The following is a 26792-nucleotide window of genomic DNA, read 5'->3' as shown; positions in this document are numbered from 1 at the left end:
TAACCACACAGCTTTCTCATTATTCACTACACAGAATGGCAGTCTGGCGAGGTTTCATTTCCTTCCTGAGAGGTGACATTCAGCTATGTAGCATATCCAGCAATAGAATGTTTTTTAACCAAACCAAGATGAGGGTCGCATGGATTCAGTTGTTTCCTACTTCTCATAATTCTGTATAGAATGGGTTCATCCTTCAATGACACTGGGAACACTTGTCAGGAGCAGTGAGTGAGTGCAGGGCCTATGGACCGTCTCCAGGTCCTGAGTGTGGCATCTTCAGGACTGAGCTGGAGGATTTTGCATGTTTTGTGTCAGGGGTCTGCAACCACTGTCCAAGGAATCCTCTGGTGTGGTTCTTTGAACTTAAATTGGTTAGGATAAATAATCTATTATTGGGTCATGTATTTTGTAGTGTTTGTAGCATACCGAAGGGCATTTTCTTTACTTGTAGAGAAACTCTTGGGCTTGTATCTCCTAGCAACAAAGCAGTGTCTAATATTTAAAGTAACGCAAAAAGTATGGAAATCTTCTGCTCATGTTTCAAAAGGAAACTGAAGATTAGTACAAAAAGATATGATTTTGTAGGTTGATGGGAATTTTATATTACATATAAAATGCACCAAAATGCAGAAATTTACTGTCAAACTGTGAACCTTCTTGCTGCGAGAAACAAGTGCTACATGAGTGTTCAATCACTGTACCCTCCTTTTACAATTCCATTCAAACATATCAGTACCAGACTACTTTCTCTGTCAAACAGTGAGAAAGTTGTATTGCTTGCCAGGCAACACTACATGAGCATGGACAGAACCAAATTAAATATGCTAAAAGTTTGTTGTGCATTTCCCATAACACAGACAGGAAATGGAGACTATGTATTTGCGAGTCCTGCCTCGGCCTCATGTTCCGTACTCGACCCCTCATGATAAGCGCATGAACAAGGCCCCCTGCAGAAGCTCAGTCTGAAGTGCATGGGGGCCGTGTCAGTAGACGTAGCCCTCATTGTAGGGGTGTGGGGGGCAGTAGGGCCCATCCTGCACGTAAGCTAGGCTCTCATCAAAGTGGGACAGGGGGACGGTGTCTTCCTCGTTGATCTGCCTCTCCGCGTCCGTCTTCAGCACAGGGCGCTGATTGTCAGGAAATGCCATGGAAAACAAGGCCTCAGGGTCGCACACAAACTTGTACACATATCTCTCACCGGCCACCTGAAAACACAAACAAAACATATGCATTTTAACCCACATAATCCTGGAACTGAAGAGTTGGACAAGCACAATGCTGCTTGGGTTAGAATGACCATTTAATTCCAATAAAAAAGGTAATTTGGACATACAAGAGGTCTCTGATGCAAACATATTACACATTACCGCCACACTTATCATCTTTTAAACAACGTTTCTATAGAAACGTTGTTTAAAAGATGATAAGTATGGCGGTTATGATCAAATGGAAATCTTATGTTGACATTTGCTTCATCCAAAGCATTGCATCATCTAAGTGACTTGTCTATCTAAGTGATAAAATAACATGTATAGATCTTGTGATTTTGTATGTCTTTAATTATATGTGGCCAACACCCTACACCCAAAATGAGTTTGATACCCCTGACCCCGCCACCAAAGGCACAACACAGACTGTACGTTAATAAGATAATGATGCTTGGATAACCTTTGCAAAGATCAATAATCATTGATCACCCAACATTAAAATGTCACTGTGGATTCTTTCATTATTTTTTCCCCCCCTCTGTTTGTAGGATTAAAATGCCCCAAAAACACTAATCTCGCACTAAATTTTAAAACTGAGAAAAGACAAATCCAAGGTGCTCCGGCAGTTTAAAAATCCTTTATTAACAATGGGATGAAATTATGAAATCAATCAAACCTAACATTTCTACAGCTGGACTAAGTAATTTACCATTTTTATCAGGACTAGTACATGAAACATACCTGGTTTTCAGTACCAGTACTTGAACAATACCCGGTCTCCGGTACGATTCATTCGGTATTGGTATTTGAACCATACCTGGTTTTCGATACTGTTACTTGAACAATATCTGGTTTTAGGTACCGGTAATTTGAACAATACTTTTTTTTCTGTACCTCTGTAATTATTTTATAGAATGATGATATTTTTCTTCATCAAATAAAGTAACATTTGTTTTTCCCAAGTGCAGATATATTTTAAAAGCTGCTCTTAGGGTCCTGTGTCCTTTCTGCATCCAATTATAAAAGGTTTTATTCTTCACAAAGCATCTTAAAGTAATATATTTATGATTTACTTATTTTATACTTATTGTTATAGCGCTTTGAAAAATATCATTAGCTAACTTGTATTGTGCTTACCTTCTGCATGATGCCCTTCTCGTAGTAGTAGCGCAGAGATCGGCTCAGCTTGTCGTAGTTCATGGCTGGCCTGTTCTTCTGAATGCCCCAACGCCGCGCCACCTTCAAACACACCGCAGTGTTTTATTATTGAAACTGAGCAGAACATGCTCTTCAGCCTGTTGGCGTCGCACACCTCCAGGATGTGTCCATCTGAGTCTAATCAGAGCAATCAAACACGGCTGACCGCAAAGTGTTCATTAGGAGCCGAGCGCAGGAGCAGCAGATGTTCCTGCACCTGTCCCACAGAGCAGCTCCAGCAGCAGCCTGAACCCATGGAGAGCCACCACCACTCACCGCTTTATCACAGCCGTTTTGGAGCACAACAGCAGGACAACACTCCTCATACACACCTGTGATTTTATTACTTCATTTTTTTTATTTTTTTTTATTGTTAACTGTCTTAGCAGATGAAATATAAAAGGTAAATTAGTAGCTCTCAAAGTTTTCACACCATGTTCCATCAAAGGTGCAATAAGAAAGTTTGTTTGGAGGGTTTGCTAGTTGCTTGTCTTCATGAATATAGTATTGGTTTGCCTGGACTACACCACAGTATGGAATTAAAATGTAGCGATTGTCTGATCTGGATTTATTGAGTCAATATATGATATAACGATATTACGATGTTTAAAATCTATAAAGATGACCACAAATTCATGTTGTAAATAAACTTTTCCCTCTCGTAAAAATCCTGACAGAATGTATTTATCTAGTATATAAAATAATGTATTGCACGATTGTGTAAAGATACAGACTACATACATTTAGCTTAATTAATTTGATTTTGATTCTTTTTTTTCTTTAATTTTCTACCGCTTGTTCCCGTTCGGGATCGCGGGTTACTGGAGCCTATCCCAGTTACTTTGGGCCTTAGGCGGGATACACCCCTGGACAGGGGCCAGCTCGTCGCAGGGTCTTTTGATTCCATTTTCATAAAATAAACTTTTTCATTAAGTAACTGGTTTACCCTTCTGCACATCCCCATTCTAGTGTATGCCAAGTGCATGGCATTATTATTAGGCCAGAGCGCCAAAAGCTGGTGAGACATCTATTAGTTCCGTAAGGCCGTGCGAAGCCGCTTCTAATTAACATGCACATCATGTGCATGTTAATTAGTAGTGGGAAAACTGAACATTATCGCTGTAAACAGGATTTTGTATGGGGAGCAAAACATTTTGTTCCGCAACATTTTATACAATTTGGCAGAAAATTGTGGCGAGGCGGTGGCTGATCATTGCCCTTTTTATTATTATTATTTATAAATCCCAGAGCCTGTACATTCTTCAACATTGCAATCCCTTTGTGTGATCCACTGACAAGAAGAACTAATCACCCACATTTTCTTTCTTTTTTTTAAATAAGTAGAAATGTGGAATGACATTTTACAAATCAGGGTTAAATATACAGGGCCTTTAATGAAAACTAAAAGTACTGCTTGTCAAATGGAAAAGAAATACACATTCATGTGCAATGCTGTCGTGACACATATTCATGTGCAATTACTGTCGTGATCACATGCAATGGTATTTATGTATTTATTTGTCTATGGGAGTTTTTTATAGGAGATCTTCTACTGAAAGTGTTTTTCAGACTTCCTATAAGTGATCTGTTCTTCTGTATCTACCTCTGTATCTTCCTGCATTGCACCAATGAAATTTCCCCATGTGGGACAATAAAGGAATATCTTATCTTATCTTACACAGGTCCTGTCACTGTTGCAAACCACCACAAAGGCAACTTTTTGACTCTCACAAACAGGACTACAGTGCACTATTGGCATGAAGACACTGCAGTCAGATACTACACGGTGCTCAGGTGTCCAGTTCCACATTAACAAGGATTTGCCTAAAAGCCATTCTGAGTACACATGTAATACTCTCGTTTGACCACTGCTGTCAATTCTGTATTCAATATCAGCTCCTGGGCTCTTTTGGGAGTTTTTCAAGAGTTTTGTAAAATACTCTTCATCAGGGGTTACCAAAAACAGCCATGCAACCGGTGTAGGAGCCCAGTGTGACATGAACATGACAGCTATGATAAGTGGAAAAACATGTTGAAACAAGCTTAATGTCATTTAATTAATTGTTTTAATTAATAGTTAATTGTGTTACTAGACCAAATTTCAATAAAATATGTCCCTTTTTAATTTTGAGTAAATATCAATAAATTGTTATGTGTAAAGGATAATAAAATATTTATTTCCTTATTTCCCTTCCTCCATCATCCATAGACCAAACTACTGCAATACTTTAATGTTTGATCAGCAGCCTAAAGAATTACATATCATAGATGGGAGAATTGAATCCCATGTCATCGTTTCATCAGTTAATCTAGAGGCTTACAATATTTTTTAAATACTTGTGATTATCATCCTGTCAAAATCCAAAAAAGTGCCACAGACATGAACAGTGACTTCATTATCGACTAACAACTAAGTCTGTCTGAATCAAATACGAATTGGAATGTATTTTTCCGATGCGGCCTGCCCCGGCATATGTGCTATCCACTTGAATACGATTACTTGATTACGATGGCAAACTGTATCCTCACTATCAGTGAAGCATTGTTTGAATTTTGTGTCTCTGCACAAAATTCTGTCCTCAACACATTATTTTATTGCTAAATTGAGTTATACCCACTCATTGGGTATAGCTGGATCTTGGAAAATGATATGTAATTTAAAAATTATTGTTTTATTATTATTATTATCATCCTTGTTTTTTTATTATCTTGCTTTGTCAAAATTGTGCATGAAAAGGTTATATTGAAATATTTGAATTTGAATGTAAGGGCTTTAGTCAACTTTAGACAACTAGTCAAATATGAATTTCTAACCTCTGATATGTGCAAATTGACTGTTTTTAAAAGGATTTTGTTTCCCATTTCCTTCTCACCTCCTCAGGCTCAATTAGCTTGAACTCCATGCCACGGCCAGTCCAGGCGATGAAGTGCGAGTTGGAAGGGTCATCAAGCAGAGCCACCAGGAACTGCCAGAGCTGCAGGGAGCCGCGGCGCTGGTACGACGGGCCTTCGCGGTACAAGCCCGACTCCTGCTTTACATCTCCTACAAACACACAAACACAACTGACTGTCAAGACAAGTTAAAAGGGGACATGTTGAATTATATTCTATGTACATTTGGGCGCTTTAGCATTTAATTTGGTTCACTTTTTATAATTTGGATCCGTCTTCATTTGAATGATTATATAAGGTCTTTGATGCCCTCTGCTGGTTTGAAGAAAGATAATTATTTTCTGCTTTTTGCCACCTGCATTTTCTCTTTTACAATCATCTTGCTCTGGTGTGTAGTTCCTTCTTAGCTAAAGAGTTGTAGAAGCCAAAGTGAGCCGACCCTTTTGGAGGATAGACAGTCACAGTCTGCTTTGGATTGCTTAAATGGTGCAGGAACCTTTCACTTAAAAGGACAAATAAGGAATAATTTACTTTTTTAACCATGTTCTAACATTGCCCCTCATCAAAAACATACCTGGAGTAGAATTTAGCTTTATTTACATTAATCTGATGGATCCTGGTTTGAAAATATTCTCCCTTCTGAGCGTCAAAAACATTTGATAACTGACATTTTCTCGGCCTGTGATGTGGCTCTGAGAATATTCTCTGCTGTTTTTTAAGTCCATAAATCATTGCCAGACTCATTTAGTGAATTTCTCCCATCTAATCACGATCAGTACAACTGCGACCTGAGACTCAAAAGTGAGAGGCCCCGTTAAAATGCGTCGAAATCATGGCTGTCTTTCTTAAACTGTGTGTAATTACCTCTGCAGCCAGTAGATGGCCAAACCTCAGGTAGTGACGGGGGAAACGGCAAAACTCCATTTGTAATTTTGTTTGTTATAAACCATTTTGTTTTTCATTATAAAACATGAGATATCAAATTGAAGGTACTCGTGTTTAAAGGCTAATAACAATACAAATAATGCAGAATATTTGTCTTTTAAGACAGTGAAGACACTTTTGGATCGTGCCAATTTATTTCAAAGCCAACCAGTAGAAACAAACCTATAGTGCAGTCTGATGAAGGCTAAAGAACTTAAAAAACATCAGAGAAGTATTCTACTGGTAATTTGACTCAGGATGGCAATGAGCAAACAAAGCATGTGTGTTATGTTATGCACTTACCTTCCACCTTCTCTGGCACCACACATGTATCATCGTAGAAATGTCTCGCTACTTTGTCGAACATGCACCCTGAAACAGAGGGAGCAGAATGAGGAGAATGTCATGAAAATAATGTCTGAGATGGATGTGTTAAGTTATTTTTGTCCCTGGTTCACTGCTTGATTTAAGACATGGTTTAGTCCTGATATTAGACAACTTCAGTTCTGGTTTAAATGTGACATGGTGACGTTTCTGCTCTGTTTTGACTTTGCAATGATTTATACTTGATATAGTCAAAGTTTAGACCTTCAAGAGTCAAGAGTTTCGTCCTGATTTAATCTTGTTTTAGCTCTAATAGTAGAGCTGCAAATTATGATTATTTTATTAGTCGACTAGTCAAGGGTTATTTTCTCCATGTCAACTTGTCAAACTGTTGAGGAAAACCAGAAATAGTTATTTTTGCCATTTTTATTTAACAAAGCCACTTATTGCTCTTGGTCTTTGGTCTTTTGGTTTGTGTTTTTGAGTCTGAATAATCAACTCTTGAAATTATTGTGAGTGTCTGCGTGATGTCACACAGGCACTATATGTTCTTGTATTTCACGTATTTTTTATTATTATATTTTCCATGATTTTCCATTTAGCCAGTTTCAACTCCTTAACGCTTCAACTGATTTCAACATGTTATACCTCATTATGATCGCTTTCACAGTAGTACGTGTGCTATTACTTTTGACATTTGAAAAACTTGTACTTTAATAATAATAAAGTCTAAAGAATAATAATTCTAAGCGGCACTTACTTTTGCCTTTACAATTTTTCGAAACAGACACAAACATGTTTTCACCAAATGTGTTTTTTTTTCTGCTTTTTGACATGCAAACAACACTCGCAGCTCCTGGACTTAACATACTGTTCAGCATATCTTTCCCTCTTGTATCACATTCTTTGGAGAAGAATCTGGGACAGTAAGTGAAACAGAATAACGACAGATTACACCATTTTACCATGGCGAGGGAGAGAGGGAGGGAGAGAGAGGGGGAGAGAGGTAGACTTTATTCTTTAGGCTTTATTCTTTAGAATTTTGGGACAGAGCCAGTCGAGCGAGAGAGAGAGAGAGAGAGATAGAGGAAGAGAGGGGGAGGGACTGAGAGAGGGGGGGAGAGTGAGGGAGGGAGGGAGAGGGAGATGGGGGGAGAGGGAGAGACGCAGACACTCCAGCAATGGCTTCAGCCATTGCAGATTTTGTAGTTAAAATATTATCATTTTTAAAAAAAAATTCTATACACTTTTAATCAATTAATTATTGCAGCCTTACTTGATAGTACTTGGAAAGTGCATGTAAATCCACCGATTTAACTTTACCTTCTGTCCTGTTAGCATGTGCCAGGTATCCATCTTGGCGTAGGTAAACCGAGTGGCAGCTAGGCACTTCTAATGTGAGCCGGGAGAAAGAAAAAGAGAGCAGTGGAAGGGGGAGAAAAAAGAAGAGCAGGGTGTGAGAAGCCCAGAGGCAGCTTTAAAGTCATTGTATCTCTTTAGTTTAATGCACTGAATCCTTAAGAAGAGCCAACCCTTCTTAAAGATCAGGCCTCCAGCTCCTGCTCTGAGGCTGAACCATTCTGGAAAATATCTTCATTGTGATTTTCTAACAAGTAGAAAAACTGTGGATTGGCAATTTTTTATATTTTTATTTTTTTTCAAGATTTAGTTTCCAGAGGTACATATTTTATTATGATTTTTTTCCTGGTACTTAATATTAAACTATAACATAAGTAGATTATAATTTCACATTTTGTTCATTAAAAAACATAACATTAATCTAAAATGGCTTAGTAATAGAAAACGGTCCATTGACTTCCTGTTCAAAACTGCAGAACTGAGCCTCATGTGACAGCATTTCACTCTAACAAGCAGCGGGTTGTCTTTTACATGTTTTTATTTTTTTTAAATGTGGCTACATGACATTTTAGAATTCTATATGAGTCTGTGTCTTAAATTTTCAATTAGTCACAACAAAGCACAGGGATGTGGGTGGGGATATTGGGTAGACGAAAACAAGAATTTTCTGAGCACTCCAGCCTCACAGGACATGCAGGAATCAAAATAACAACTTTAAGTAAACAAATAATGAGAAAACACAATTTTAACAAGGTTAAAAGCTCATTAAAGTGGATTCAGCGTAATATGTCCCCTTTTAACCTTTGAGAAAAGACATCTGAAATAGCTAAATATTTAGGGCTTGCTGTTTCCTAATACGTTTAATCCTTGTTTTAAAATATTGCGCATTTTGCGTTAATTTGAATATAATGTATTAAGAATCAAAATGATAAATATTTTAGTTAAGTTGTTAAGTGCATTCTGTCCCTTGTAATTGAACAAATTATCTATGGAGAGCTTTGTTGGCCCCTCCCACTACACAGACAGGTCCGTGTGTGCGATCAAACAGGCTGAGCAGCACCAAAGCGATGCTCGATAAACAGACGCAGCCCATAAACATTTCTCTGAACTTCATCAAAGTAATGGGTCTGAGGAGGAAATAGCGCTGATGAAATTACAGCTACTCCTCCTCCTCCTTTTCGTTCTTCCCAGCCCTGCATCAGGCTGACCATGACACACGTGGAGAGCTGTCATCAATCTGACAAAAAAGTAAAACCAATGTTGTGTTCTAAGGCTGCAACTGATGTTTTCCACTAGTCACACAATTATTTCAATTGCAAATTGTAATCAAATAATGGTTGAAACATGGTGACCGAAGGCTTCTAGATAAAGAATAATAATAAGAATTTGTATTTGATAATGCCAAAAAACATATTTTGCATGTGTTTTAGAGTTTGTATGTCGGGATAACAATTACCATGTTAAAAATACAACTATGATTATTTATTTATAGTTGACTTGTCACAATTAGTCGGTTGTGTAAGTGCTTATAAACAAATAACTAAAGTGCTTATTAACGCCTTATGACTAGTTTACTGAACCTTATTTTAAAGTGTTACCGTGTTTGTTTTTTACTTCAGACAGTTGATTTTAGTTCTCTTCTTTTTTCTGATTTCCCATGTTGTTCCCATTGTAAAACTATCGTGACGGCAGCTGACAGTCACAGAAGTCTGGCCCCCCGCCTCTGCTGCTGCTGCTGCTGCCGTGGCTCTTGTGTGAATGGACTCGGGTCTAGAGGAGGTTCATTAATACACCTCCAGCCACCCCGGGGCATGTCTCTGTCCTCTCAGCCCAGAGGGAGAGGGGAAGAGCACATGCAGGCGTGGGACCAGAGCTCTTCTATTAGCCGCGACAGGAAATGAGCGGCAGACATTAGCAGAGGCCTGTCTAATAATGGGCAAACTCAATAACTACCGCCCCCTCGTTTGTTATGGAGGGACGCACTGGGCCAATGGGATTAGAGACTGCATTTGTCTTTAGCCAAAGCTTTTTATCACTCAACTAGTGTCATAGCGCAATGTTTGAAGAGGAATTAGACAGGAATACTGCATTATTAAATTAATTATCATTGTAGGTCCAAGACTTTAAAACGTTTCAGAGCTTTTAGCCAACTTTTTGTTTTTTCTTTATCTAAATTATACAAAAATGAAATGACAATAGTACTTTTGAAAGTATTCAATATGAAGAAATGTGTGAATACTTTGGCCCTGTTAGTAATCGTGGTGTTTTATATAATTACAAATCAGAGCTCAGTTACTTTCCCCCCCCTCACCAACAGTATTTTGTGCAGATGTAGTTCAAGAGCCTGAATAATGCAAATAACAATAATGGGAGGGTAATATTTACAAATATTTGTATCATATTATTATTATTATTATTATTATTATTATTATTATTATTATATATATATATATATATATATATATATATATATATATATATATATATATATATGCTGAAGACAACATTTTTACCCTCAGTCATCAGAAATGTGCTCAAATGTGCCTGTCATGTATCTCACCAAAATTGAATGAACTATAAAATGAACTACTAAAGTTCAGTCATATCACTTTACGTCCTCATTTTGCAGGACACAGCTATTCGATTTTATTTTGAATCTGCTCTTTGATAATGATATCAATATTCAAATCTGTCATATCTTCAAAACTCAATTCGTCCCATTATATATAGTTGAGAATGGATACTAGAACTCATAACTCAAATGATATGTTAATCTAACTTGGCCAAAGCCAGACTGATATAACAGCACTAAAAAGGTTTGCTCTGCAATATCGAGCTGGACTAGCACCCACTGAAATTGACAGGGAAGAGGATGGACTTTCAACATAGTTTTAACCAGTCACAGCAGCCAATTGAACAATATGGTTTTGGTTAAATTAATGTGTAGCATCATACGATGGTACATATTTAGCAAGTATTAATATTGTGGACTCAAACAGATCAGTGGGAGCCGTACAAAAAAACTCAAAACAGTCCAGGTCCAGCGCCACGTTAGTGTAGATTTTCAGTTCAAACAGTGAAAAAAAAAACTCTCCAAACGTGTTAATACTACTCCTATCACTAGAATTTATCAAGTCCTGACCTGAGTCGTAGGTGAAGTCCCTGGGCTCCTGCTTGATCATCATGGAAGGGGGGTAGGCATGTGGCAGCGGGGCCCCCATCATGGCAGGGTGCTCAAACAGAGGGTCCTGGTACTCCTGCTTGAAGCCCTGTGGGGGGAAGGGGATGTTGGGCTCAGACATCTGTCGGTGGTACATGGGCCTGGTGTCCCGGGCCAGAGCCGGAGGAGAAGGGAACGAGTGGCACGGCTCTGATAGCTGCCGACGAAACCTGCACATGCAGCAAGTACACAAGTGAATAAGGACTTAACATTTCCAGGTTTTTATCACTAGTGTGTATATGTAATGGCCGATCTATTGACCATAGTCAAAATGTCTCAATTTCCAAAAGAGTGTCCAACAGAATACCTTTAAAACATTCTCGACTATGTTTACGTGTCTTTGAGAGTCCAAAAAAAGCAAAGTATAAGTTCCCATTAGGATTTTCATTGACATTTTTAAAATCTGTTTTTAAAAGATCAGTGGGAGCCGGACAAACTGGACTGCCATTTTATGAAATTCAGTTTATTACTGGATTGCACAAGATGACACAGACCAACTCAACAAACTGAAGGGCAAAACCACGTGGAAAGCATCTCCCATTGCATTCATGTCACAGGGAGAATAGCGTACCGGTGATCCATGGTGTAGGCGCTGTCCGGCAGGGGCTGCGAGGCGGGGATGTGGCTGCTGTAGGTTCTCTCAGGGTTGGGGGAGCCATGGTGGAGTGGGGACACGGGGGTGCTACAAGGGGGCGTCACTGGGCTAGTGGACTTCATTCCTGCGTGCTGCTTCTGTTCGTAGGCACTAGAAGAGTAAAACATCACACGCAAATGTTAAGACAGCTGAGACAAAAATACAGTGTTTAAATGTAACATACCAAAACAGGAATAATCCCTTCTATTTACTGTAATTTCGATCCAAACGTCTTTCCCAATCCCTCAAATATATAAACAAATGATATGGGTATATTTGTGTACTTTGGTATGAGTTATTTTATCTCACATTATTTTTTTGGAATAATTCACAACAACCGTCCAGAAGCTTCAAACAACCGTCCAGTTTTGGGACGTTTTTTTTGCCATGGGGTTCAGAACAACTACAGGCAAAGCAACTTTTACACAAGATAAAACGAGATAATGTGTTGCAAAATAAATTATCTTTAAATATCATCCTTTGTGTTTTACTAATTGCAACCGTTCAATTTGTGATTTTGATTCGATTGCACTATATCTTGCAGCCTTATTGTGCAGTGTTTCATGCCGTGTCGTTATTTTCACCATTACACCAGTATGCTTCTTTAGATGTGATGTAAACAGTGGTGTTGTTTATGTTTTCCAGAACACAAGCAGGTGAGAAAATGAATCACTCTGTTCTCCTCAAAGCAATTTACAGATGTCGTGTGCGCAGAGGTCGTTGTGGGCAAACAGGGAGCGGCAGCACTGTATTTCACATCAGGTGTAACTTAGCAACATGCTCCGGCTTTAATGCGCACTTGATAAGAAGAGTCTTTATTACAAACTCATCTAGAACAGACAAAGATGGTCATGCAGAAAAATGGAGATGTTTAGAGCAACATTATATGAAATATGCACAAATGATCACGGCCTTTAGTCCTGTTTAGTGTTTTAGTGGCCCAACATTTGTATTAGCCGATTTTATTAGGATTCATATGAGACAACAGCAACGGAATGCCTGGAGTGAGCCTGCTGAAGATTTGGGAGTGAATCATGAGTTTAATCTGCCTTTTACATTCACCACATTTACATGCAGACCAGGGAAACTGGATAACTGGCCAATGTTTTTATTTGCGCTGCAGAGAGCAAACAACTTGTGAGAAGCAAAGTTGCTCATGTTTGGAAAATTAAATGAGTTGTGACCTGTGTGTACTGGTACAGCTTAATAGCGGCTGAATATAGGCCACTTTTTCCATGTTAAAGCCAGCTTAAGAGTTATTGTTTATGTTTGGTTCCATTTAGCATACAACATACAACATTTTTGTAAGTATAATCACTGGAAACGGTGATATATTTTCGCATGAGCTTCAGTAATTATAATTAAAACAGACTTTGACCTGATCCTGTTACTTTCATGTCTTTCTGCGTGTCATTTGTCTCGTTTTCAATTTCACACAGGAGTTTGTTTTGCTTCCGAGGGTCGGATACATGGTCTAATCCACGAGATACTAAAACATTTTGAGAGTTTTCCGGCACTGTCCTTTCTAGCCGACTAATCTATCAGCAAGACATGCTTTTAGTCAAGAAACAATTTCTTTAGTGAACTACATATACAACATGTGTGAGAATACCTGTTGTAGGGACACTTGTCTCCATACTGGAACCTGAGCGGGCGCTCCTGACTGCAGGCTGAGTTCAGCTCCAGACAGGGGCTGTGCAGCTCCCTCTTGATCTTCAGCTGGAGGCCGTGCAGAGCCACTGAAACACGCAGAGGGACAAACACTGTCAACATGGGTCTTAAAAGAGACATGTCATATATAATATAATGTTTATATATTTTAAGAGATTTTAACCAGGTAACAACTGTTTCCCCTTCTTATTTGCTTGAGTGATGTTTATTCTCCTACATTGAAGACTCCATTGCACCGAAAATTCCCTTTTTAACCAACCCACCCAGAGACAGCCAGTGCACTGATTTCATTCTAGCCATTTTGGCACAAAAAAATATTTAAAAAAATACAAATCTGCTGTTCATGGGCAGCAGCTCTGGTCTGACAGAGCAGGGCTTTGTAAAGGGACAGGTGGAAGTCAGTGCTGCAGTCTGGAAATCAGCTACTTTTATTAGGTTGTTTTAGATCAATATTGCGTGATGTTCTTCTTTAACAATAAAATAGCATATCTACAGTTCCTCTAAGTAAGTGATGACAAACGCTCTTTCAGCAGAGTCAGACAAAGTCCATTCAGACAAATCCCAGTCCAGCTTCATCCTCAGCCCATTGCTCTCACAGACGACTCACTTGAAATCTCATTTGCACCGGCTTTTCCTCCACTCTCTCTTAGTGAAATATGACAATCACTGAGAGCAGGGGGTGCGGCTCAATACAACGCTCCTGACGACGACAACAGCTCATTGATCTGAAGGGGCCCTGCTGCTTGCTCTGCCTGTGGCCCCACATAGAGCCCGGTGCAGGGGAGAGGCTGCTAAGTGCCTGATCAGTCCTGATTAACTCCCATCTTCTGCAGCACAGATCAACACTAATTCAATTGGCCGAGCAGAGGACCGAAGAGGAGCGAGAGAGGGTGAGTTCGGGTTCCTTGTTCCAGGTTCGGACAGACGGACGGCACATGCTTTCAGACGAGTGATGAATTGGTCTCTCCAGAGTACAAATATTCAGACCGCATTATTGCAGAGTTTGGAGTCATGTATCTATGGGTCCTTCGTGGCAAGTAAAGGTTCAGTTGTGTTTGGAAATAGAGATTGACCATTATGCTGTTTTTTCCATGGCCAATGCCAATTGTTTGGAATCCAGTGGAACCGATGGCCAATATGTAGACTGGATTTGATATTTCCCAAAATTATATAATTTTAATTTTCTACAAACTCACCCACATACCTGTTTTACAACTCACTGGATAACAGAGCAGTTAGTCCTCTTTTGTGCAGTATCATTAGCACACCAGTGTTCAAATAAAGCTTTAAGTGTGTATTCTTAGGCAGCTGTTTGGCCCAAAAAAAAAAAAAAAAAATCAACCTCAGCTGTATATTTAAATAAATACAGTATATTGTTTTATGTCTAAGGTGACATGACATGGCCAAGCTCTTAGAGACTAAATATAAACATAGCAAAATGTATACAAAATTTACAGTAGATAATCCTTGTGTAGATCAGTGGTTCCCAAAGTGGAAGTGGGACTCCTCAGGGGGTCCCATTTCCACTTTAAACACTTTAAACACATTTATGTTGGACTGCGCAATCACAATAGTCCAGAACATTCTGTTTTCCAGGAATATTTAGGAAGGAGCTACTATTTCCAAAACTGAAATCTACCACATTTGCTTTGTTGGATTTTGCTGAATGTTTGTGCTTCAATGCCCACAGAGCTGAAGTTCCAGGATACACAAAGAAGATCTTATTTCTCGATTTTATTTTTCTTTCTCACGCCTGACTGTCAGATGCCACACGATGAGCAGACCATGTGCCCCAGACAGAGCAAGGCACCCGCAGGGCCGTCCACAGGGGCCCGCCGTGCCTCTGCTCTGGGTGGCTCATGACCGCGCTGGGTGCCTGACCTTTCCGGGTCATCGATCAGGGGTCAAACAAACACTTCCTATGGGGCGACCTTTGACGACAGCTGGAAAAGCCTTGTTAGCGAGGGACTTGTGTGGACAAAACAATACCTTGTAATCGTGTTTCTCTGGCCAGTGTGTTCTCAAAATATACTTTAAAACACGGTTGAAAGATAAATCGTAATTCAAATCACAGTAAAAAAGTGTGTCTGTGTTAGATCAAAGTTGCTGTTTACAATGAATAAAATGTAAAGTCTTCTTACGTTGTAGTTTTTTGTTTTACTTTTACTGGAACTGAATGTCAAAGTAGGTCTCCTTTAACCCTGTAGTTTAGACCAAAAAGAAAATGTTCTGAAATGCATGACATTTGTTTTAACAGGATAGTGCCGTACAGACACTGGGCGAACACGCAAACTTATTCTCAACTCAAATGTTAATGCTCCAAAACATGTTTAAAATGAGCCCTTAGAACAGACTCTTTATTTGTATCTTTATCTTATTAAAACATATTTAATAAATTACCTTCTCACTCTCCACACTTCACAACTTTTTTAATGTAATATTTTTGCTATTTCTGTTGCACTGCTTTTTGAACTACAGCTTCTGAAGAGATAACTCACCAACTTTTTTTCCAAACATGGAAAAATCAAAGATCACATGTGCAAAATATCTCGTAAGATCTCCCTTGCTGTTTTATTTAGTTGTATATTCTAAATTATTGTGTACATTGACTATTATTTCTTCATGTGAAACTAATATGTAATTTTTCTTGTCTATTTTCTTGTCTATTGTTGAGGCCCCCGCTGTGGACCCCAATAGCTTCACATGTAGACGAGCCCAGAGCCTTAAATTAGAAATGGAAATGTCACAATAGATTTGGCCAGCAGGGGGGCCAGTTACGCAAATCAATAGCAGAGCTCGGTCTAAAACGCGCGTCTCTCCTCTCCATCCAGGATGTCACGATCGTCACGGCCTGATTGCTCTCATTATCGCTGTATTGATGAACTAAGATGTCACAGTGTTTATAAGGAGGAGTAGTTAACACAAATACAGGCTTGATTCACAATGCAAATATTGTTTTTCACTAGCTAGGGCCAGATTCAGAATGTGATTTGAATGTTGTATACAATTGTGTCTTTTCCTGGTTTTTTTTCTTCTGTTGTTATGCTTTTTTAATATCAGTTTTTTTGCTCTATGTTCTAATAAATTACATCCATTCTTCCCTCCACAGATCTAACCTGTAAGTTGACCTGGTGGCATTGTCTTGCTCGTCTCAATGGCTAAAATCAAACCAGTCATAAATTGTACTTTTTAACATTCCTTGTGTTAACATTCCCTGTGTTGTACAACATTATTGGGACCACGTACACCAATTATTTTATACTCAATCTGATTTGATTGATGAAGATTTCAAATTCTAATTCTCCTTTGAATCTATGGATATAATACTAATTCAACTTTATGAATAGAAAAAAACAAAAAAAAATCTTCCCTGCTGGATTTGCTGATTCTCCACAACGTTACTAACAAATTCCTGGCCTCACTCGGTAACATGCAAAAAAGTGCATCTTGGCAAACTTTGGGGCTTCGTTTGGCAGATCCTTCTCCAGTCCATTCACAAAAAAGTGTAGGTCTTTTGGCAGCAGTGAAAAAGCCTCAGTTCCATTTTCACCTGCTGTAGGTGCTCCTCTCGCTGTGAAAGAGAGAGACCACATTCTGCAGGAAAAACGTGTGGCCTCGTTTTACACCTTCTCTCCTCCTCCTCCGTTCCCCGCTAAGTTATGCTAATGCTGGGCGTCTGTGCGGAGCTGCAGACAAAAGGAAAGCTCCGTCTTCTGCTGCAGCCCGAGGAGGACACTTGCGAGGAGGTTTGGGTGCCTGCTGTTCTGGTGCTTCACAGGTTCAGAGGGCAAAGTCGACATAGAGTGGCATACGGTCAACCATAAACTTTTAAAGAAGTTATGAAGGAGCAAATTGCCAATAGTGTACTGGTGTATGATATAAAAAAAATATATTTATATACATTCATATATATTTAAATTGTACTTGTTTTTATAGTCAGAGAAGTCCAGTTTAACCAAAGCTTAGATTTGGTTGAACTGGAGCTGTTGTTCAGCAAAGGTCAGCAGTATGATATCACCTCGGATGAGTGTGTTCTATCACGTGTCCTTAAGCAAGACCCTTCACTAGATAGTGACCAACCTGGAGTTTTTCATGGCTAATGTCGATATTTTAGAACGCCGATAAGCTATGTTGATATTTTTCGGTCCATTTCCATCATTTATATATATATATATATCCTCAAGCTCCCAGGCATACATATATATATATATATATATATATATATATATATATAGCACATGGAACCTGGCATAATGTGCTGCTGCCGTAACCACAGCTCTAATTATTTATATTATAAATATTATATTTATATATACACACAACCCCTTTTCCACCCACTGAAGTGTTAAAACAAATCTTCCTTTAAGTGGTTTGTCAGATCAAAATAAATATCAGTCAATGCTGAATATTCAAGGCAGATCAAATGCCAAAAAGTTTAAATCCTTTCACTTCACTCACATAATGAATGTGGTGGGTGACCAAGAAGGCCAAGTCAAAGGGGTTGATGATGTAAAATGACAGCCTTGCTTCTGTCACTTTACTCCAGGGCAGCTGTGGCAACAGAAGTAGCCAGGTCTCAGGAATAAATAAATAATGCAGTAAAAAGCTCACTCAGTATCACTGTTTGATACATAAATAAAAACAACCACTAGATCAAACGGAGGGCAAAATAATCATTAGTTGCCACCATAGACCATAAAAATACAGGTTCAGGCAAATTACCTTTGGCTAGCAGTTTTATAGCGGCTAATCTGCTACCAAACCTTATTTGAAAATGTGCGTGCATCATAGCAACCAAAGAGACAATCAGGAGCGACGTTGTTGAAGGTACTCGCCCCCTCCGCACTGCTGGTTTCTATGGCAACAGATTTGGTTTCTGAGCGGCACGGGTCTGAGCATCGCGGGTCTGAGCGGCCCGCTGAAAGGAGTTGCGCTTAGCAACTGTCAATCAAACGCTAGCTAAAACAACCCAGGGAAAACACAACCACTGATTGGTCAGTTATTATAGTTCATAACTTGATTACACAACAAAATGTTGTTTTTAGATAAGATAAGATATTCCTTTATTGTCCCACATGGGGAAATTTCATTGGTGCAACGCAGGAAGATACAGAGGTAGATACAGAAGAAAAAATGTTGTTGTTTCAAAAAAATTAGCAAAGGCTCAATCATGATCCGATATTGAATACCTCTCTGCCAAGAACTAAACTGAGGAAATTAAATAATTAAAAAATATGTATGTATTTTTTTAACCGATCCTACTTTGTGCATCCAGTTTGACAGGTAAATGTCTCCTCCTGTTTCATTCATCACCTGCCTTTATCACCACTCCTCTCTCTGTCTGTTTAGTGCAGCATGTGAGCACAGGCTCTAACTCCATCTGGGACAGGTGCCGGCTGGGGCCCCCACCAGGCTGCCCTAGTGGCCCCTCTGGCCATCTGTCCGTACCTCTGCGCGGTGCTGCTTCTGCGGGCCGGTGTGCCAGGGCAGGACATTTCAGATGGTCAGCAGCGGTCTCTCCTCACAGCCCCACGCCCACCCAGCCTGGCCCGGTCTCTGAAGGACAACGGGACAGTCTCGTGACCTCTGCATACGGGTGGCCCACTAGATCAATGTTGTTTTCACTTATTCAAGATATTAAAATGCATTATTATATTTTTTTAGCTGTTAGCAATCGTAACATGTATAGTATAATATTATGTACTGTTCTCAGGGGGAAAAATATTTTTGTATCAACAAAAAATGTGCTACATTTTAAAATTGGAATCTAAATATTATACAGAGTATAACACAAAATATAATGTTGTATGGCACTCCTCAGTATTAGGGGGCGCGGTTTCAAGAAATTGATAATTTGTCTGACAAGGATGTCAAAAGTATTGAAAATGAGATAATAATCAATACTAAAACTAGTATTAAAACGTGAAACTAATTTAGGTATCAATACCTAAAAAGAAAAATCTAAATGTGATCTTTCCTTTGAAATGATCTTGAGCTTTATCAGAACTAGTATAAAACCATGTTTTTTATTATCATTTGGGTATTGAAATTTGTAAAGAGTATCCAAATGTAGTTCACTCATGGTTTCCGCAATAATGCCAATTGTAATGTGTTTAGCAATTCTAGTAATGATAATACTAAAACTGAAAAAGAAAATTGTTGCTTAAAACAGTCCACGTTGCTTCATCTAGCGCTAACAGGTTGAACCATATTCTTTCCGATGTATATGCAGGCGGGAGGCAGAGCAGGCTCGGCTCCTTCTCAGTCGCTTCCATGGGCGTCCTGTGAGTCCTGGCTCACAGGACAGACATGTGCTGCCTCTGGCTCCTGCTGGGATCCACTCACACCGCTTGTGTCAACGCCTTGGCACCTCCTCCAGAAGAGCCCTGCGCCAAGTCCCCATCACCCAGCAGCCTCGACAAGCTCAGGTGAGACGCAACCACAGCATTATACTGCGAGCTGAACGGTTTAAGTGTCTTTATCTAAGAACTGAAGATGGAGGGTTCGAATCCAGACCCTAGGCAAGACGCTTTACCTTGCATAAAACTCTAGTACAAAAGGTGCAAAAGCAGACTTTATTTAAAAGACATAAGGGTCCTTTGTATATATTACCACAATCCTGAAATTTCAAACTCGATCTTGATACAAAGTTATAGGCCCGAGACTCCATACCAATTGCAATGCTATAAGGATAGTAAAAGCACTCTTTTTTAAACAATAGGCTGTAATTTAGTACCTTCTATACAATTATCTCATGGAAATGTGACTTTAAAGAGACTACTAATTGTGACATACCTGTATATTCTCATCATTTCTGCCCATTTTAATAACTGCCCAACATAATCATGTGTTTTGGGAATGTCTGACTGTTAAGAAGAATTGGACTGAGATTATTATTATTAAATATTGTTGCCATTGCCATCCCAATTGACTTCAGAATTATGTATTTGGGCCTCGATATTCCTACTATGGACACAATAAATGGATACCTTTGGAGCATATACTTTTGACAGCTAGGAGGAAGGTAGTATTAAAGCTGACACTTGAAAATAAAAAGTTGTTTATGTTCTGTTTTTTATATGTTAAAAAAAAAAAAAATCACACTCACTTTAAAGAAAATGTTTCAGTTATAATGTTGTGCACAATTTACTTTCACGTAAATAATTCAGAATTACCTACCAAAATAATAAATTTGAATACTATGATAATGATTTTCTTGTCCAACCTTATTTCACAGGAGAGAATATTACCAGCAGACGTATACACACACGTAAATCAAATATTATGATTACTGTAAAAATAAACTGCGCACTAGCTTCACCTCTACTTCAGCACGCAAACCGCAAAGCGGGCATTTACCAAAAGTGTTTCTTTCTAGTAGCAGGTCACCGAGGAGACGCGTTTTACATTTCAAAACAGCCACAGATGGGTTAAATATATCGCGCTCGTCCCTAAAAAGCATCTGCACTATTTTAAATCAAGCAAATAAGCCATGAGTCTAAGAATATCGCAGTTAAAGAGAATAGACATCAGTCAAGACAGCAAGTACAGACGAGAACTGCACACAAAAGTAAGAAAATATCAATGTTTCGGAAAAATATATAGTAGGACAAAATTGTTTTCTGTGTTGAAAATGACATTCCGTTGAATAACAAACATTTTAGTTTTTTTCATTATCATTGTGCTGTCAAAATTGGTATTGTGTTCCTAGTTTAAAAATCTATTTGAAATTGTATTATTGTAATCTGAGACAGAACTGAAAAATTATTTGCTAAACTAATACAAAAATCGATCAACTTTCGGACTGTTTGTAGAGGTCTGAACTAGTGTTAGCAGTTAGGCAGATTGAATACGGTACCTATATAACCATAATCTTTTGTAATCTGCTGATTGAGGACATTTAAATTGCGGTTTCGAGTTGATGGCGATTTGTCTTCCAGCCCTAACAGATGTTCACACGCACACAAACACGTACACGTACTCACAGTTTTCGCTCTGGAAGTCCGGGACAAACTGCTCATCATTGTCGGGAACTTGAGCTGCACAAAATAGACAGAAGTAGAGAGTGATGTGGACGGACAGAGAGGAGAGAAATGAAGAGAAGAGAAAAGCTTCAGCTCCTTGTCCTGTCGCTTATAGGAATATCAGCAAGAAATGACTATTATTTTAGAGTTTGGTCAACCCAGGTGTGTCAATATTACTTTTTACACAAAATAATTATAACCTTTAATTATCAATTTCCCTGCATTAAAAAAACAACAACGTTTAAATGGATTTTTTATTAGAACAATGGCAATTTTTTACTTTTAATCAAAATTGTTCTAGGTAAGATTTGCCCGTATAATGCTAAGGTTTAGTCTGTGTTTAAAGACAAGTACGACATAAGTATGACGAAATTGATGATTGTAGATAATATTGTGAATGTTGTTTTAAAGATATGCAAAATTTGTGCAGCATTTATATAAGATTTTTTTTGTTTTGGTGATATTTGTGTGTGATTAATTTTTTTACAAACATTTTACATTTGTCTGATAATTACACATAAGCTGATATGCTTGAAGACATGTTTTAACACATTTCTGTAGGATTGACATAATATTATCTGACTAAATATATTGAGATATTCATTTTTGTCAATATTGCATATTTTTATTTTCAAAATTGTCTGTAGAATAGGAGTGAAAAAGATGCGTTTTCAAATAAATAAACAATGTTCATTTGAAATAGTTAGTTTGAATTTTTTGTAAAATTTTTTACTCGGCCTGAGATCAATTTTCTTTTAAACTAATTTAGCAATTAATATTAGAACTTGCAAAGAATATTTTAAATTATTTCAGAATATTGACATTTTGGTTCCTTAGATGGACTTCCTCAACATTTGAGCATTTGTTAGATTTTTTTGTTTCTTTTGGTTGAAATAACAATTTTGTGAAGGCGAATGCTGTTGTGATTCTTTTTCCCCTACACTTTTACAACATTTTTGCTTGAATTCCCGATATCGGAATTTCCATTTTTAGCAGTGTGTCTTCTGGAAACTATCCCTGCCTTTTCTTGACTCGACGGCAAGCAGCGGATCGCACGCCTCTGTATATCCTCCGCACACCCATTGTGTCGACTGTGTTTAATTGTGTTCCTCCCCACGGCTGGATGCACCTGGACGTACCCACGGCGCTTCACTCCGAAAACCGGGCGAACTCGTCACCTGATCGATTTCCTGACGCCCACTGACCCTCGAAAATAAGCCGTCGTCAATTAGAAATAGTCATCTGACATGTGTTTTAGAGCGGAGTGGAGTTTAAAATGTCATTAGCAGGTCTATTTATACACTCAGTGGAGGGGCCGTTGTCATTATCGCGGGAGCAGGGATGAGTTTTAACATGCGTGGGGTCGGGGACAAAATATGGGGAAAAAAGACGGATTTTCCATTTGTGACACTTTTCATATCATGTTTTCTCGCCCGAGGTGTGAATTAAAGAGAGTAAACAATTAACAGATCGCAAAAAGAGAGAGAGAATGTTAAACAGGTGGAGACAGCGTAAACAAGAGATCGAATGAGATGTTGAATGTGTTTGTTTGATCGTTTTTCAATTCTGGATTTATTGTATGTCAATATTTTTTTTTTGCTTGCCATGCAGTAGTCTTAAACATAAAATTGCAAAATGCAGATTTTTTTTTTTTCAACTTTTATTACGTTATTCGGAATTGTCTTTGAGTATTTTCAAGACCTGATTTTCTAAGCTTTTTGCTGAATCATATTGTGTAATTTATATGTTCTTGGTTGTTTCTAATGCATTTATAATGAAATGTGGTAGGAATTTAAAAAGTAAAAATACACTTTTATGTTGTCATGACAAAACAGATCCAGACTCTTTTTAACACCTGATTTCATTGCAAATATTTGGTTGGAAATTCAAAACAAAACCACATTTTTGCCAATTGGTTTAAAACACAGACACATTTTAGGACAGATTACAATCCAAGCTCATTTATAATATTTTGATGAAAAAAGAAAACAGTTTGACACAAAAACAACCACAAAAAAAGCGTCTGATAAAAGACTAAAATAGCGTCCCAGCAGAAGTATATGGGATGGATGAGTCACCGGAACCAGTTTTGTTCTAAAGCCAAGCTGCACCAAACTCCTGCGGAGCGACTCGGGTCTGGAGAAGTGCCAGCCTTCACAAAACGATAACAGAAAGTAACACACGGGAGAAAAGAGGACGCTGGGGCAAAGGAAAAGAGTTATGGATAGCTAAATAAAAGGCAAAAGAAATTCACATTTTAATATCTACTTTTCTTTTATGACCATTACATTTTCTGTTTATCGAAAATATATGCTGGAATTTTATGAATGAAATGAAATTATTTTTTTTTTTTAAATCAGTAGTTCATAGATGTTTCTTGTTGGTAAAGTTTAAATTGCTTTTGTGAAGCAACTGAATTTAAATTTGAGTATAATTGTGTCTAAATAAAATCTGAGATAAAAAAAAAAAGATAGCTTAAAGATGGATATAGCTAAAATAAAATAGATTTTTCATATTTTTTTTCTGTTGGTCAAAGTCAACATTTTTGTGAAGCGACTGTTTGATGTTGCTCAGGAAAAAACAAATTGAATTGAAGTTTGAGCTAAAAAATGTGTGTGGAGGGAATATAAGATGTAGACATTTTTAAATTAGATATTTTAAAATAGAGTTTGATATTGGGCTTCACAAAAACACGGATTAAACTGAAAGTTTTGTGAAAACCTGTGTTTAAAAGATGTTTAAGTCTTTAATTTCTGTTTCTTGATAGTGAAATTACAATTGTTTTTTGACCGCTTGATATTTGACTGCACAAAAACATGAAAGTTGATTCGACAATGTATTATGTCTGAAAGGTTGATAGTTCGTTCATGTTTCTTGTTGGTCAAATTTTTAGAAATGTTTGTGAATCAACTGATATTGGAGTAGTTAATATCTGTTTCTTGTTGGTGGTTGGTGACTGTACGTTAGAATTGTGTAGCTTTAAAAAAACTGAACAACCAAAAAAAGATCTAAAAATATTCCAACAGGTATTTGAGCCGTTCTTAAGTAGGACATACGTCGGAAATTCACTCTCATAATTCTACATCTTGTTCCAATTACCTGTGGTCATAAATCTCTCAAATGAAGAGATATTCCTTTTATGGTAATGGACAGGAAGTGGTTCATTAAATCCACAGTGTTGAAGTAAAAGTGTCATCTTTAACAGTGATACCTTGTCTCGCTGCTGCTGCTCTCACTTCTCATACTGAAATATTAAACGCCCCAGTCTATTTCCTCATCTTTGTTCGCTCGTGGTACAAGCTTGGATTTGGACCATTCGGAAATGAGATATCCGATTAAAAGAATTGTTTTTGAGGAGGTTTTTAGAGTGAGCGATGGATGCTGACACTGGATGTGTGAGTTGGTTTGAATGAATGTGGTGTGAATGAGGTTTAAATTTGAAAAGCGGATTCTCTACGTCTTAAGCTTGCTCAACTGAACCATGAATTATTATTAGAGTTCGGTTTTGGTTGATTTATTACTATACTTTGCACTTAAAGTAAATTTTAATCTCAATTATTAACTAAAACTGTATATCTTATATTATACACCTGTTGTTGTTGTTGTTGTTGTTCGTATTAATTTGCTTACCAAAACAAAACTTAGAACAATTAAATTAAACTAGAGAGGGTTGGTTTGTGTTGTTGTTTAGGAGAGAAAACATGTTTTGAAATAATTGTGATGAGATTTTGCCCTGATTTGCTTAATAAAGCATGGCATGCTTTCATTTACAACAATATTATTTTTGTTTCTACAGCCTAATATAAAGATAAAAATAATTATCACATATTTTAATTTGTACAGTTTTATTAAATACAACTTTTTAAGAGTTGTAAAAAAGTGTTTTTGTAAGTATAAGTGTTTACATTGAGCAAATGTGTCAACTAATGATTTCAAACAAGTCAAATTAAGTCCAAATTTAGAATCTTTGTCTTTCTCCACCAGATCTTACAGTGAAATCTCACACTTAAGCTGATAAAACAAGACATTTAGGCCTTGTACCATTTCAAATTGAGAAAATATGATTTAAGTAAATTAAACTTAACAACACTTAACTTTAGAATAGATGAGATAAGAAGAGCACTGACCAAAAGTTCGGTGTTGCAGACACGGCGGAAAGAGGACACTGGCGCTCAAATCCTGAAGCATCACGTCTGACTTAGACCACAACCAGCACGCCTTTCCATGAGCCACCAACCATACAAAAAGTTAGGGAGCGGCTAAAAATAAAAATAAAAACTACTTATTTTCTCTTATTTAAAAGTTTACAAAATGTAAAATCATAAATCCATTCTCTTTGCCGCTCAGAACTGAAAGAGGCGCGCTGACAGTACAGCTGGAGCCGAGAGAAGGTGTGCGCTGAGAGGGAGGAGCGCGCGCTGACTGATGGTGAGAGGTGGAGAGAGAGAGAGAGAGAGAGAGAGAGAGAGAGAGAGAGAAACAGAGCGCAAGTGAGAGGGCAAGAGAGTGAGAGAGAGAGAGAGAGAGAGAGAGAAGGAGGGGGTGGCACCAGCGCCGGAGCCAGCGCGCAGTGAACAGGAGCGCTCCGAGCTTCTTCTGGTAATTTGTGATGACACTAGGAGCCTGGTCCCCGGCTCCTTCTGCTTGCAGAGCCCCTCCACAGTGTCTAATGTATGCACCACACAGCAGCCGCCTCAGCCACGCAGCCGTCTAATTGGACTGCTTAGGCAAGGAACTCCAGCAACAGTTTAAAAATATATATATATAGTGTACCTAGGTCTGGTTCTTTCAGCTGCAGATTTGAAAAGAGTCACCTTGTGCCAGCCAGGGCTCGAGCAGCTAACGACAGGCCGGGAACAGCTCTGGAGGGCCACCAAAGGGAAAGAGATGTTAGGAAACTGGAAGAGGAATCACAGAGAAGAGGCTTTGTTATGGATGTGTGATCAGAGCCGCAGTGTAAAGGAGAGGAGGTGAGAGGTCATGGAGGGGGGTTTGTGTGGCAGAGTGTGTTGTGAAGAGTGTACTTTTAGTAAATGTATATGAAAACTATTTATTTGCATCTTGTTAATATTAAAAAAAATATTAATAATAACAATAATAATAATAATAATAATAATAATAATCATACCTTACACGTGTAATGCATGTCACAGGCTTGTCATTGTTCTTTCATCCCATAGCTACTATTGTAGCCACAGCCAGTGTTGCTAGAATGGGTGGTTTTGTGCTACTTTTGTTCCCCCTCAGCAGAATCAAAGTATATTGGGTGGGTGTGTATTTTTTGGGCTACTTTTTGCTTTACCAGGTGGGATTTAAAAAGTGTAAAAATCAAATGTTTA

At 38.2% G+C, this 26792-nt stretch overlaps 1 protein-coding gene across 3 annotated transcripts; it reads right to left on the bottom strand.

Annotated features, from left to right (window-relative positions):
• Positions 1-593: 593 nt before the first annotated feature.
• etv1 (ETS variant transcription factor 1) lies at positions 594-25844 on the bottom strand. Of its 3 annotated transcripts, none has more exons than XM_072461171.1 (10): positions 25581-25844; positions 21415-21468; positions 13371-13497; positions 11696-11869; positions 11047-11294; positions 7869-7937; positions 6525-6593; positions 5279-5448; positions 2346-2447; positions 594-1205 (listed from the first exon to the last, which is right to left on the bottom strand). In XM_072461171.1, exons 1-10 carry the CDS (start codon positions 25639-25641, stop codon positions 984-986), a joined length of 1296 nt encoding a protein of 431 aa, XP_072317272.1. In that variant the 5' UTR covers positions 25642-25844; the 3' UTR covers positions 594-983. The 3 variants fall into 3 exon arrangements, with proteins under 3 accessions (XP_072317272.1, XP_072317274.1, XP_072317273.1); XM_072461173.1 differs by having other exon boundaries at positions 21411-21468; positions 25581-25841; XM_072461172.1 differs by lacking the exon at positions 7869-7937.
• Positions 25845-26792: the final 948 nt, after the last annotated feature.

Source organism: Eucyclogobius newberryi, unplaced genomic scaffold (assembly GCF_026437365.1).
Source record: "Eucyclogobius newberryi isolate DKJ021-1_F unplaced genomic scaffold, fEucNew1.0.hap1 SCAF_3, whole genome shotgun sequence".
Classification (NCBI taxonomy): domain Eukaryota; kingdom Metazoa; phylum Chordata; class Actinopteri; order Gobiiformes; family Gobiidae; genus Eucyclogobius; species Eucyclogobius newberryi.
Note: the sequence above shows the minus strand (reverse complement) of the source record. Positions and strands in the feature narration are given on the sequence as shown.